Consider the following 13,752-nt stretch of genomic DNA (forward strand, 5'->3'; position numbering starts at 1 on the left):
TTATTCTAAATAAAAACAATTTATATATTTACATTTATAGAATCTTTATAAAAATAGTTTTTTTTTTTTTTTTTTTTAAATTTTTTTTAATAGTTTTTTATTTTTTATTTTTTTTTAATTTATTATTTTTATTTTGTTATATATTTTCTATCTTTATGATGGTTGTAATGTGATTATGATGGTTTGGGGAATGATGTTTAATTTATGTTGAAAAATTAATAAATTTTTATTAATTTTTCAAAAAAGAAGTTAAAAATATATATTTTAAAATTATTCATATTATTAATATTATTATTTTATTATTGTTGTTGTTGCTGTTGTTGTTGTTGTTGTTGTTGTTGTTGTTTAGCTTGTTGTTGTTGGCTACTATTTTTCTTTTGTTGTAATTGAAGTTGACGTTCTCTGGCAGATTTGTGAATTTTGAAACCATAAATTTTAGGTACATATTGTTGTGGTGGTTTGGTTGGAATTAATTCTGGATAAGTGATTAATAAGAGATGTGGGAAGGTGGTACCAAAATAAGCACCATCGATATGGGAATGTCTTCTATATTTAGGGTTGAAGATGTCGTTACATTTTGGACAATATACTTTGACTGTATCAACACCTTGCATATCTGCTAAACCAACTGGAAGAACTGGTTGATTTTGACAAAAAACACGTGGACATCTACCAAACTCAGCTTTTTTAAATTTTTCATGCATATGAGCAAGTCCTTTTGGTGTTAAAATATATCTAGCGTGAATTAAACCATAAAGTATATCAGCTGATCTTTCTAAAGCTTCTTGTTGATCTTCACTTAATGGGTCTTCTGCAAATTATTTAATAATAATAATAAATAACATTAATATATATAATAATTGATATATAAAAAGAAACTATTTGATTGTTGTTGGTGGTGTTATAAATAGCTTACCTGGATCAGAATCTAAAATAATGCCTAAAGCACCATCGTAAAATTGAACCAATGAACTTAAACCAGTAAGATTAAAATCGTCATTTATATAATCTTCATCGATGGTTGCAAAAAATTCATTTCCTTTTAAGTTACAATACCATGGAATCCAAGCCATTTCATCCTCGTTTAATGAATCTTCTTCTTCAGATGATGTATCTTTATATTTTCTTTCCATTTTTATATTTGTATGTATATTTATATATATATATTTAAAACTATATCCTATTTGATAATAAAATATTTTTCTTAAATCGTTTTTCTTTTGACAAACTATAAACTAATTATTTTTGAAAGTTAAAATATTGAATAACAATGCTATACTATAAAATTAATATTAAAATTAAATAAAACTAACTAATATTCTAAATTTATAATAAAAATTGGTTAGTAAATGTTTTTTTTTTTTTTTCAAAAATTGGTTTAATCGAATAAAAACACTATATGATATGTATGAATAAAATTGCTCCTTATTACTACAATGAATATTATATAAGTTGGGATTATTATTTAATTGTTAATTTTGCGAAAATAACAAAACAAAAATAGAACAAAAAAAAATATAAAAAACATATAAAAATATAAAAAAATGGTATTATGGTAATATTATTATACTCTATAGTGTATTTTAACGATTAGACGATTTAGAATAGATTAAAAATAATATTTTCTACACACTTTATGTATTTGCAATGTATATATTTTAAAAAAAAAAAAAAAAAAGAAACAAAAAAAATTTTAAAAAATTTTAAAAAAAAATTTTAAAAAAAAAAAAATTTTAAAAAAAAACGAAAAATTTTTTTTAAAAAAAATTTTAAAAAAAATAAAATAAAAAAAAAGGTTTATTTAAAAAATAAATAAATAGTATTAATAATAACAGCAATAATGTTATTATGTAAAAAAATAAAAATAAAAAGAATTATAAATATTTATTCTTATTTTTTATGTATATTTTTTTTGTTTAGTTTAGTTTTTTAAAAAAAAAAATAAAAAAATTTTACTTAAACTTAAGCTTAAGTTTATATGTAGGAGTATTTTGGAAAAGTTAAGATTAAAGTCATCGAGGGTCGGTTTTTAAATTTATAATCAATTACCCTTTTTTTTTTTTTTTTTTTTTTTTTTTTTTTTTAATTTTTTTTTTTTTTAATTTTTTTTAATTATAAAATTTTTAAATTAAAATTAAATATTTTAAAACGATAAATTAATATTCAAAGGTTTTTTTTATTCATTTCTTTATAATAATAATCAATTATTATATATAAAATATAAATTTTCCAATGGAGGACAGTGAGGGTAATGAGTCAAAATATTTATATTTTGTATCATTATTTTTGGTATGTATTTATAATCAATAGATGGGCAGTAATGGTAGTACCAATACTTATGCTAATACTCCTATATCATATTTAGATAATAGGACCTTCAATCGGATTTTATATTACAGTTATACCATTTTTAACAAATGAGTTTGGGGTTATAATACCAATAATACATTCATTTATATTATTATTTTCAATCGGTTCATTAACTTATGCAAGATTATCAGACCCTGGTTTTATACCAAAACAATTGGAATGTAAAGAAAACAGGGACTACTTAGAACACAAACAGTATTTATTAGAACAACAGCAATTAGAAGAGTTGGAGGAGGATTTTGAAAATCAACAGCAACATAAAAAGAAAAAATTAAAAAAAAAAACAGTACGTTTATATAATGGTATAACTATAAAAAGGGTTTATTGTAGTATGTATTCAATTCATTACTTACTTGCTTGTTGTTAAAAATTAAAATATATTAACACTATTTATACATTTAGAAACATGTCATTTTTATAGACCACCCAGAGCATCACATTGTTCAACATGCAATAGATGTGTTTTCGAATTTGACCATCATTGTCCATGGGTAGGGAACTGTGTGGGAAGAAATAATTATAAATATTTTGTATATTTTTTAATTTCAACCGTTATACTGGCAGTGTTAACAGCTGGGTTTTCAATTTTACATATAGTATATATTTCAAAGGTATGATAGTTTTAACAGTAATTAGTAGTAGATATTGGAATAATACTAACCATATTGAATTAATTTTATTTTTTAGATTTACAGTAAAGCAGTTGATATTATCGGACATGCACCTTATTCAATAGTGATTGGAGTTTATGCATTTCTTTTATTTTGGACATTAATTGGATTATGTTCATTTCATTTATATTTAGTTGGTAATGGATTAACAACAAGAGAAGATGCAAAAGCTATAGTTAACCCATATTTCAAAGGCAGTTTTATTGGATCTTTTTGTAAATTAATGTTTAGAGCAAATTATTCAAAATATCCAGTATTTTATAATTTTGGTTCAGAATTTATCGACAACAATTCACCCTCACCATCACTTTTATCATCGCCCTCATCGATTAGCGAAACCGCTATTGATATGTCCCCTGGCAATGATCATAGATACCACTATCAGTCAAATCGTCAGCAATCACCATTGGTCTCACCAAATGTATCGCCATATTTAAATAATTATAATAATAATAATAATGACAATAATAACAACGATGAAGATAATGACGGAGAGATTAGATCCTTAGGAATGATAGGCTTGGGTAGAATAAATATTGGTGACAACAATAACAATAATAATAACATCGATAATAATAACAGCAACAATAGTAATAATATTAATAGTACCCAATTTTCATTATACAATGACGACGAAAATGATGATAAAAAAAGATTATTATCTTATTATTAATAAAAAATAAACAATTGTTTAAACAATAAATGTATAGTTAAAAAATTATTAAGGGTTTTTTATTTTTTTTATTATTTTTATTATACTTTATTATTATAATTATTTTATTACTAAAGAATTTGGTTGGTATGAGTATTTTGAACTACCCAATGAGTTCCAAATAACATAGTCATTACTAACGATTTCTCTTTCAACATTTAATTTAAATTTAGTAGTTGGATAGATGATAACTTTTTTTGTGTCTATATTTAAACCACTTAATGTACAACTTTGAATTTTAAAAAATATTCTAATATATGAATTTGAACCTATACAAAATGGATCTTTATCGAGAGGATCATCAACATCGGATGATGATTGGTCTATAATGGGGAATGCTAAATTTGGAAAAGCTGTAACGTTTTGACTTCCACTACCACCGCTTACAATAAGAGTAGGAGGGATTGGTGGCTGGGTATTACTTGTGAATACAATTTCGGCGGGTAAGGCTACTTCTAAATTACGACCAGTGAACTTTTGACCAACGTTCCAAATTATTGATTTTAATGATGAGTCGATATGAACGGTACCGGTGGTTGGAGATGCATTAACTTGAAGAATATTACCTCTGTTTTTAAATGGGATCTTTAATAGACAGTAGTCAAATGAATTGTTCATTTCACCATTTAGTTTTAATTGAATTAATATTTTTACACTATTTACAGATATCTCCTTCATTTGATAAAAGCCTCTTAATGGGACAGCCTTGACACCAGATACACCATATGATAACACCTTAAAATGGTCTAATGGTGGACAAAATGATATTTTGTTGTTTATGGTTATATCGGATGTGGTTTGTACGGATGAGTCTATGGATAAATTTGATATCATCGAATCGCTATTTGGGCTTGGTAAAAAGTAAAATGAAACCTCTGGCATACCTTCTAAATCAGCTTTGCAGATTAATGATCCTGATATTTTTGATACATCAGGTATACTTGGATTGTCATATAATATACATTGAATATTTTCGCAAATAATAAAATCCAATTGTTGCTTTCCTTTATGTAAAAATGGTTTCCATGCTGGTCTTTTTTGTTGAAATGTTTCTGTTGCAGGAAAACCCTGTCTTATCATTGACTTAATATTGTTGAAATTGGTATCAATTGGTTGTCCAAATGGTATAATATTAGTTAAAAAAATTTGTATTTCCGGGTAAGGTGGTGGCTTATTAAAAAATCCTATCATATAGTTTGAAATTTCTTCTAAAAAGTTCAATGCTGCTGTTATTTGGGGTCTATATATTGGAGTGATTATAAATTAAATTAGTATCTAAAATATTTAAAAAAATAAAATTTTTTATAATATCTATCACATACAGATCGATAAGTAAGGGTTTTTTATTTGATACTAAATATTCCTCAACTACGGCTATTGTAACATAATAATAGTTTTTCTTTTTAATGTAAATGAATGGCCACAGTTTATCTTTCCCCAAAGATATAATATGGGTATTTGGGGTGGATTGATATATTTTAACTAAGGTCGATGCATTTGTTGAAATTGTAGTTTGCTGTTGCTGTTGTATTTGTTTGTTTTGTAATGATTGTGATAAAAGTGATTGACTTGATGCAGTGGTAGTGGTGGTATTATTGGTGTTGCTACTGGTTTGTTGAGATTCAATTTGGTAACCTTGTGAATCTTTTAATAATTCTGTATTAAACAATTGTAATAACTCACTGTCACTTGGAATTGGTTTATAGTTTAATCCTGATAATGCTCTTACTCTACATTCAACAGTATTTATTCTTTTTGTTAAAATTATATCAACTCCATTATTATTATTCTCTTTTAATATCCAAACACCCCTTAATGTGCACATATCTATTATATTAATATTTATGATTATATTTCTATTATATGTAAATTTTAATTATTGATTATTGAATTATATCTAATAAATTTACTCGTTTAAAAAAAAAAAATATAAATTTATATGCAAACAATGATTAATAATTATTAATAAAAAAAAATGATAAAAATTAAAAAAAATTTTATTTTTTTTTTTAAATTTTTTAAATTTTTTTATTTTTTATTAATTGATAACTTTTATATCTTTATAGCTTTATTATTTTATTCTCTATTATTTTATATCACTAAATAAAAACATCATTTTTTTTAATATTGTAAGTTTTTACATAATATTATTAAAGTTTTATTAATACTATTATTTATATAACTATATATCATTTATCATTTATTATTTTTTAAAAATAATTTTTTTCTAATAACTCTTTTTTTAAAAAACTTAAAATTTAAATTAATATTTAACTCTTTTTAATTTAATTAATGTTAATATTTTCATATAAAAACACACACGTCGCATAAAAAATCAAAAATTTAATTTGAAAAAAATAATAAAAAAAAATAAAATAAAATTTTTTTTTTTTTTTTTAATTTTTTTTTTAATTTTTTTTTAATTCTCTATCGAGTGTGTGTGTATATATTTTATTTTATTTATTTTATTTATTTTATTCTTTTTTTATTTTTTTATTACCTTTGTTATAGTTTTTATAAAAATTGCAATACTAATTCAAGTTTTTATTTTTTATATCATTTTATTTTAAATAACCTCAAAACCAAACAAATAATTCAATTACGATTTCCTTTTTAGATATTTTTTTCTTAGCAATATATAAATATAAATAAAATGGGTGACGAAGCCAAAGCTAAAGAATTTTTAGATTCAGCCGACAAAAGATTAAAAGGTGGAAACTTTTTAAAGATGTTTGGTGGTGGTTCATCAAGATATGATGATGCTGCTAGCGATTATACCAAAGCTGGTAACTTATTCAAAATGGCCAAAAAATGTAAATAGACAATATTTAAAGATAAACAATAATAGTTAATTCATAGTAATAGTAATAGTAATAACAACAATTAAATAATAACAAAAAACCATAATAATAACAATAACCATAATATCATTAGTTTTAGATTAAAAATAATTAAAAAATTTATAAAATAGAAAAATTTATATTAATTACTTTATAATTTAATTTAACTTTATTTAATTATTGTTTTTATTAACAATAAAATAAAATAAAATTTAATTTTAAAAAAAAAATTATTAGGGGATCAAGCTGGTTCAGCTTTTCAAAGAGCAGCTGAATCCTTTTTAAAGGGTAGCAGTAAACATGATGCAGCTTCAAGTTATGTTTTAGCAGCAAGTTGTTATAAAAAGGGTAGCGTTGTTGACGCTATTAATTGTTTAAAAGCAGCAATCGAATACTATACAGATGAAGGTCGTTTCGCTATCTCTGCTAAACACCAAAAAGAAATTGCAGAATTATATGAAGCTGAAGGTGATATCGATCAAGCCATCGCCAGTTACCAAATTGCCGCCGATTACTTTGAAGGTGAAAATTCTACCGTATCAGCCCATCAATGTCTCTTAAAGATTGCTCTTTTCTCTGCCCAATTAGAACGTTATGAAAAATCAATTGAAATCTATGAACAAGTTGCTGCTGCTTCATTAGATAATAACCTTACTCAATGGGGTTGTAAAGAATATTTCCTTCGTGCTTGTTTATGTTATTTAGCTTCAGATGATGTTGTTGGTGCTGAACGTGCCTTACAAAGATATAAAGATATGCAAGCCTCATTCAATTCAACTAGAGAATGTCGTCTTTTAGATGGTGTCATTCAAGCTTGTAGAAATAATAATGTTGATGAATTTACTAATGAAGTTGCTGAATTCAATTCAATTAGTCCATTAGATTCATGGAAAACTTCAATTTTATTAAGAATCAAAAACACCATCAGTGGTGATTCAGAAGTTGTTTAAAGAGTTTTAGTATAAAATAATATTACATTTTTTTTTTTCAATTTTTCTTTATATAAAAATAATACATACATAACCAAAAGCAATAATAAAAAAAAAAAAAAAAAAAAAGAAAGCCAAAATTTATTTATATCAAATAAAGTTAATTTAACAATATTTTTTAAAATTTTTTTATAAATATATTGTTTTAGTTTTAGTTTTAGAGTTTTATTTACAATAATTATTTAATTAAAAATATTATTATTAATGTTTTTTAAACATTATTTGCATTGTTTTCTTTATTTTGGGATGTGGAGGATTTTGATTTAATTGATGTGGAGGTTGTAATTAAATTATTTGTTGGAGTATTATTGCCTTGTTTGATTACCAATCTAACTTTTTTATTCTGTTCTTGTGGCACATTGTTAAAACATGTTGACGAGGTTAAATCGGTATTTTGCTCTGCTGGGTTACCACCCGATCTTTTAGAAACAAATTTAGATATGGACTGAGATGAGGTTAAAATGGAGGAGGCGGATAGTGGAGATGATGGTGATTGTTCAATGAGATTATTGTTGTTATTTAAAGTTGAAATTGTAAGTGGTTGTTGCTCTCTTGGTACTATTATTAATTTTGATTGAGGTTTTTTTAAAATAGATTTAATTGGTTGTCCATTATGATTTAAAATTGGGTTTTGATTAGCTAGAATTGGTTTTGGCATAATTGGATTGGCCTCTTGTGGTTGTTGTTGTTGTAGTTTTTTAATGGTTTCTTGTAGAGAGTTAATTTTATTTGAACTTGTTTTCAAAGAAAGCTTAATTCTTTCAAATTCTTTTTCTTTAGTGACATAATCGGTGATGGTCTCCAAGTATTCAGATTCTTTAATTTTAAATTGTTCGGCAACATAGCTTGTTTTTTGTTGCTCTCTTTGGGTTTCTTGTTTTGAAAGTTCGAGATCTTTTTCCAATTGCTTAAGTTTTTGTAAAAGTGCTTGTTGTTCTTCACTTGCTTGTTGGGTTTGTTGAGTCTGTTGGGTATGTTGGGTTTGTTGTTGTTGCAATTGCTGTAGTTGTTGTTGTAATTGTTGTTGTTGCTGTTGATATTGTTGTTGTTGCTGTTGTTGTAATAGTTCAGTTTTTGAAATTTTACTTTGCAATTGAGTGTTTGTTTTTTTAGTTTCATCCAACTCCTCAGTGATTTGTTTGATATTATTAATATTTGATTCATTTAAACCTTTGTGATAGTTTCTTTCAATTTCAAATTCAGATTGAATGTTTTCGGTATTTGCCTTTAATTCTTTAATACGATTTTCTAAATCTAATATATTGGATTCCATTGAAAGAATTTCAGTTTCATGTTTTGATTTTTGATGTAATAGTTGAAGAATACGTTCATTGAGTTGCACATTATCATTTTCGAGGAGACTTTGTTTTTCTAAGAGCTGACCATTGATTCGACTGAGTTCAGTAGTTTCAGCACGGTGATTATCTTGAAGCTTAGAGATTTCGGCCTCTAATTCTTTAATTCTATGTGAAGAGTTGTTTTGAAGTGAGTTAATTGAGTTTTCATGTTGTTCTAGTTCTTGTTTGGTATTTTGAAGATTTTTGGTTAATTGGTTACATTGAGATTCTAAATCATTGTACTCCCATGTCTTTAGGTTATATTGATCTTGTAGTTGTTTAAGTTGTTCATTGGTTTGGTTATGTTCTTTTTCTTTAGTTTCTAATAAATCTTGAAGTGATTGAATCTTTTTATTTGTTTCTTCAATTTCTACGGCCCATTTTGATTTTGAATCTTCAAAAATATTATTCAATGACAATAACTGAGCATCTAATTCATCCTTAGTTTTGTTGGCTTGTTGGAGGGTTTTAATGGTTTCCTCAAGACTGTTCTCTAATTGGTCGGTTTTCATTTTACTGTCGTTTGAAAGCTCTTCAAATTTGTTTTTTAGATCGATAATTTCGGTTGTAAGCTGGGTAATTTGACTTTCGTAGTTGTTGTTTTTAATTGTACTGTGTTCATAATCAACAGTTATTGTTTCTAAACATTTCTCTTTCTCTTCTTTGTATGCGGTTAATGTTGTGATTTCTTCAGTTTTCTTTTCAAGCTCGGTTTTCTTTTTTGAAAGTTCACCTTCTAATTCTGAAACAGTTGCCTTGAGTGTATCTTGAGATTTTGTAAGTGTTTCAACATTTTTATTGAGAGTTGCGAAATCTTTAGCCTTGACATCAGCAGCTAAATGGGTCTTTTTAAGTTTATCTAATTCCTTTTCAGTTTCTGCATGGGAACGTTTCAAATCTTTAATATCTTTTTCGAGTGATTGCTTTTCTGATTGAATTGTACTTTTATCAAGATTGGCTTGTTTAAGTTTACCTTCGATAGTATTGAATTTTTCTTTTAGCTTTTCTAATTCTTTTCTTTGCATATCTTTTTCACGATCAACTTGGGATTTTGGTGCTTTTTTTAATTTGTTTAATTGGTTATTAAGATTGTTGTTTTCTTCTCTAAGAGCGCCAATTTCGACAGATTTTAATTTTAATGCAGAAACTTCTTCATTTTTTTCACTTAATTGGACTTCTAATTTAGATTGGTTACTTTTATATTCGTCAACACTAACTAATAATTGAGTGACTTGCTTAGTTTGTTCGACATATTGGCATGAAAGTTTTAAAAGCTCCGCTCTCTTTGATTCTAACTCAAGTTGAAGGGGTCTAATTTCTTTTTGTTTAGCTTGTTCAAAAGTATCTAATTGGTCTTGTAGCTTTTGGTTATTATTAATCAATTGGTCCCTTTCTTTAGTTAAAGCAGTCTCGATTGATTGAAGTAGTTGAATTGATTCAATAGTATCTTTCTTTTCTTGTTCAAATGAAATTTGATTTTCGAGGGTATTTAATATGGCTTGAGAGAATTTACTATAAAGTGTATTATATTTATTTGATAGTTGGTTATATTGCTTTTCGGCCTCTACTAAATCCTGATTCTTTTCATTAACTGCATCTTTACATAATTGTTGAGTGAATTGGTTAAATTGTTCGAGCTTATTAATAATTTCTTTATATTTTACAGAGTCTTGATCCCATGAGTCAATACGTGATTGAAATTCCACCTCTAGGGTTTGTTTTTGTTGCTGAATAGTTTCAAACATTACTTTAATACTATTTAAAGTTGAAGAAAAATCATTCATTTGTTGTAAAAGACGTTGATTTTCATTTTGGGCAGCTTTTAATGTTGATTCCATTTCACTATAGGTTTGTTTAACTAAATTGGTTTCTTGTTGCGATGCTTCAAGCTGAACTTTTAATAGCTGAATAGAGTATTCATTATCTTTTTTAATTTGTTCAAGTTGTTCAACCAAGCTGAGCTTTTCTTTAGCAACTGCAAGGTCCTGCTCAAGTGATTGAATTTGAGTAATAAGGGATTGTTTAGTTTGTTCAGATTGATGATATGTACCTTCTAATGTTGAATTGGTTTTCTCTAATGATTGGAGTTTGGATTTGAGGGTAGAAATCTCTGTATTTAAAGTGTGGATTTGTTTTTGCTTATCTTTCTTTTCTTCTGAGAGTTGACTTTTCATGGCTTTGGTAGTTTGGTTGTATTGGTTCACTTCAACAAGTAAATTATCCAATTGTTCTTGTAAATGTTTGTTTGAAAATTCTAGTGATTCGATTTGTTGATTTTTTTCGGAGATTTCTTGTTGAGACTTTTCATTGAATTCAGCAGCATCTGTACCACCATTAAAAGTATAGTTCTTTTCAATATTATTATATAGATCTACCAAACAATTATACTTTTCTTCCAATTCTAAAATATACCCTCTAAAAGCTTGATTTTCTTCAAAGTAATCAGCAACTTGCTTTTTAACTGGAATCCAAAGATTTTTAAAGTTTTCAATGTCACCATTTAGTTGTTCAATCTTTTGAAGAGATTGTTCATTAATTGACATTTGATTTTGATAGCTTGTCTCTAATTCAAAGTAGGAATCGGCTAAAGTTTCTAATTGCTTCTTTTGCTCTTTATCATTGTTTAAATATTTATCTTCAAGATTTTGTGCCATTTCATAAGACTTTTGAAGGAAACCCAACATTTTATTAAACTCTTGTTTCTTTTCTGTCAAAATTTGAGAACTGGTATCGTAATCAATTTTCATTTGTTCAATTAAGTTTTCTTTTTCGAATATTGATTGTTTAAATTCGGAAAATAACTCTTTTGATTCTAGTGATTTAATCTCGTTATCCAATTCCATTTTTGATATCAATTGCTGTTTTTCTGAAATTGCTAAATCATTTTCCATTTGCATTCTCTCTATTAATTGTTGTTGCTCTTCAAGTAATTGCTCTTGCTCCTTAGTTCTTTCTTGATTATCTTTTTGGATTTTTTCGAGTAGTTTTTGTTTCTCTTCAATTGTTGATTGTTTCTCTTGGTCTTTTAGTTGTAATTCTTTATTTTGATTTTGTTGTGATTGACATTCAGCTTCCCATTGATCAATAATTTGGAGGAGCTCTTGATTTTCACCTTGTTTTTCTTTTAATTTGCTTTCAAATAACTCTACGGTTTCAGCATATTCAGTAATAAGCTGCTTGTTTTGGTCTAATTCGTCATAAATGGAGTTTAAGTCATCTTTTAATATATTTACAGAGTTTGGTGGGGCAGTTAATTGTGATTCCAAACGTTTTATTTTTTCTATAGTTGTATCATCCAGTGGTTTAATTTCAAAGGAATCTTTATCTTCACTATCTGATTTTATTTCTGTTTCTCTCTCACCCTCACTTTGGACCTTTTGCTTCTTTAATAAAACACTTGGATCTAATGTATCTCTTCTTTTCTTTTGTTTATTTTTATTTTGATATATTTCTTTCTTCTCTTCTAAATTTTTAATAATTTCATTGAATTTCTTTAAACCACTAAATGTACTGGTATCATCAGAATCACTTTGATCTTCTATTGGTTGTTGTTGGGTTTGCTTATCATTTAATGGTTGATCTAAATGCTTTGGTGTTGTAGTTGGAGTCAAAATACTTGAAACACTATTATTTAAAAACATACTTGTATTTGATTGATCATTAAAAGTTGAAATTGTACTCCTTAATTTTACATTAACCTCTTCGGCTTTACCCAACTGGTCCCTAAGCTGGAGAATCTCTACCTCGTATTTCTTTATCATTGTGTTTGCATCGGCAACTTCATTAATTTTATAATTGTTTTTAACTTTTTTGGCTCTTCTGGCAAACATTAATGTAGAAATTGACTCTTCTTGGTGAGTAACTGCAGGTGTTATAGTACAAATGATGGCTGTCTTGGAATTACCACCCAATGAAGTTTGGAGAATACGAGTCAATTTACTATCTCTATATGGAATATGCTTCTTTTGAACCTTCTCATCACTAAGTTTAGAAATTACATTACTTAATGTCATTAAACTCTTATTAATATGAGTACCTTCCTTTAAACGTACACCCTCTGCACCAGTTGATGATACTCTTTCACTACCTGCTAAATCGACTAATGTTAATGTTGACATTTGAATTGATCCATTTGTTTTATCTGTACTTTGAATATTCATTCTAAAAATTGTATGTGATCTAGAACTAAAATCATTCATATTTGTGGCACCAATGTGTCTTTTTTCTAAAAAAAAAAAAAAGTTAGCAAAATTTTTGATTTATAAAATTTCTATTTGGTTTAAATAATATTTACCTTCACCATACTTCATTAATTGAAAAATATGATTTGGTGATGATACCATCTCCTCTCTTAAATTACTGACAACAACACCTCTATATATATCTTCGTGAATTTTGAGCTTTAATTTTTGTGGGTTCAATAAATCTTTGATTTCTTCATTATAAATTTCTAAATATGAAACCTTTAATAAATATTCCCTATCGTGAATTGATTCTGCTATATAATGGAAAATATCATTAACTGATAAACCAATAATACCTGGGATTTGTTCACTTCCTTTCATTGTGTGCGTTTTACCGGATGATGTTTGACCATATGCAAAAATTGTACCATTTATACCATATAACGAAGACTTTACTATATTTTTGGCAATTGCATTATATAAATCTATTGTATTTGATTCAATACCAAAAACGTAATCTTATAAAATAAAAAAGAAAATTAGTATTCACTTTAAAAATAAAAAAAATAACAATAAAAAAAATAATCCTACCATAGGTAAAATTAACACTATTATTTAAAGCCAAACCAATAGAATCATTTGAAAGTAT

General features: G+C 26.1%; 5 protein-coding genes across 5 annotated transcripts; 2 read left to right on the forward strand and 3 right to left on the reverse strand.

Annotated features, from left to right (window-relative positions):
- Window positions 1-299: 299 nt before the first annotated feature.
- Window positions 300-1,133, reverse strand: DICPUDRAFT_156809 (uncharacterized protein; the record flags this gene model as incomplete). The annotated part of the gene is made up of 2 exons (XM_003292079.1): window positions 300-811; window positions 917-1,133. The coding sequence occupies 2 exons, from the start codon at window positions 1,131-1,133 to the stop codon at window positions 300-302; spliced, it is 729 nt and encodes a 242-aa protein (XP_003292127.1).
- Window positions 1,134-2,232: 1,099 nt separating this feature from the next.
- Window positions 2,233-3,714, forward strand: DICPUDRAFT_82757 (uncharacterized protein; the record flags this gene model as incomplete). Its single annotated transcript, XM_003292071.1, has 4 exons — window positions 2,233-2,289; window positions 2,366-2,699; window positions 2,773-2,981; window positions 3,058-3,714. The coding sequence occupies 4 exons, from the start codon at window positions 2,233-2,235 to the stop codon at window positions 3,712-3,714; spliced, it is 1,257 nt and encodes a 418-aa protein (XP_003292119.1).
- A 99-nt stretch (window positions 3,715-3,813) lies between these two features.
- Window positions 3,814-5,578, reverse strand: DICPUDRAFT_156811 (uncharacterized protein; the record flags this gene model as incomplete). Its single annotated transcript, XM_003292080.1, has 2 exons — window positions 3,814-4,993; window positions 5,076-5,578. The coding sequence occupies 2 exons, from the start codon at window positions 5,576-5,578 to the stop codon at window positions 3,814-3,816; spliced, it is 1,683 nt and encodes a 560-aa protein (XP_003292128.1).
- Window positions 5,579-6,221: 643 nt separating this feature from the next.
- DICPUDRAFT_57761 (soluble NSF attachment protein alpha isoform) lies at window positions 6,222-7,630 on the forward strand. Its single transcript, XM_003292072.1, has 2 exons — window positions 6,222-6,566; window positions 6,831-7,630. Exons 1-2 carry the CDS (start codon window positions 6,407-6,409, stop codon window positions 7,541-7,543), a joined length of 873 nt encoding a protein of 290 aa, XP_003292120.1. The 5' UTR covers window positions 6,222-6,406; the 3' UTR covers window positions 7,544-7,630.
- Window positions 7,631-12,632: 5,002 nt separating this feature from the next.
- On the reverse strand, window positions 12,633-13,622 carry DICPUDRAFT_40083 (uncharacterized protein; the record flags this gene model as incomplete). The annotated part of the gene is made up of 2 exons (XM_003292081.1): window positions 12,633-13,144; window positions 13,214-13,622. Coding segments are annotated over 2 exons (921 nt in total), but the record flags the coding sequence as incomplete, so codon positions are not given.
- Window positions 13,623-13,752: the final 130 nt, after the last annotated feature.

The sequence above is a fragment of the Dictyostelium purpureum genome (assembly GCF_000190715.1).
Source record: "Dictyostelium purpureum unplaced genomic scaffold DICPUscaffold_321, whole genome shotgun sequence".
Taxonomy (NCBI): Eukaryota; Evosea; class Eumycetozoa; order Dictyosteliales; family Dictyosteliaceae; genus Dictyostelium; species Dictyostelium purpureum.

Coding starts and splice junctions, on each gene's coding strand:
- DICPUDRAFT_57761 (XM_003292072.1), top strand. CDS start 6,407: ATGGGTGACGAAGCCAAAGCTAAAGAATTTTTAGATTCAGCCGACAAA. Junction 6,567..6,830: donor ATTCAAAATGGCCAAAAAAT/GTAAATAGACAA, acceptor AAAAATTATTAG/GGGATCAAGCTGGTTCAGCT.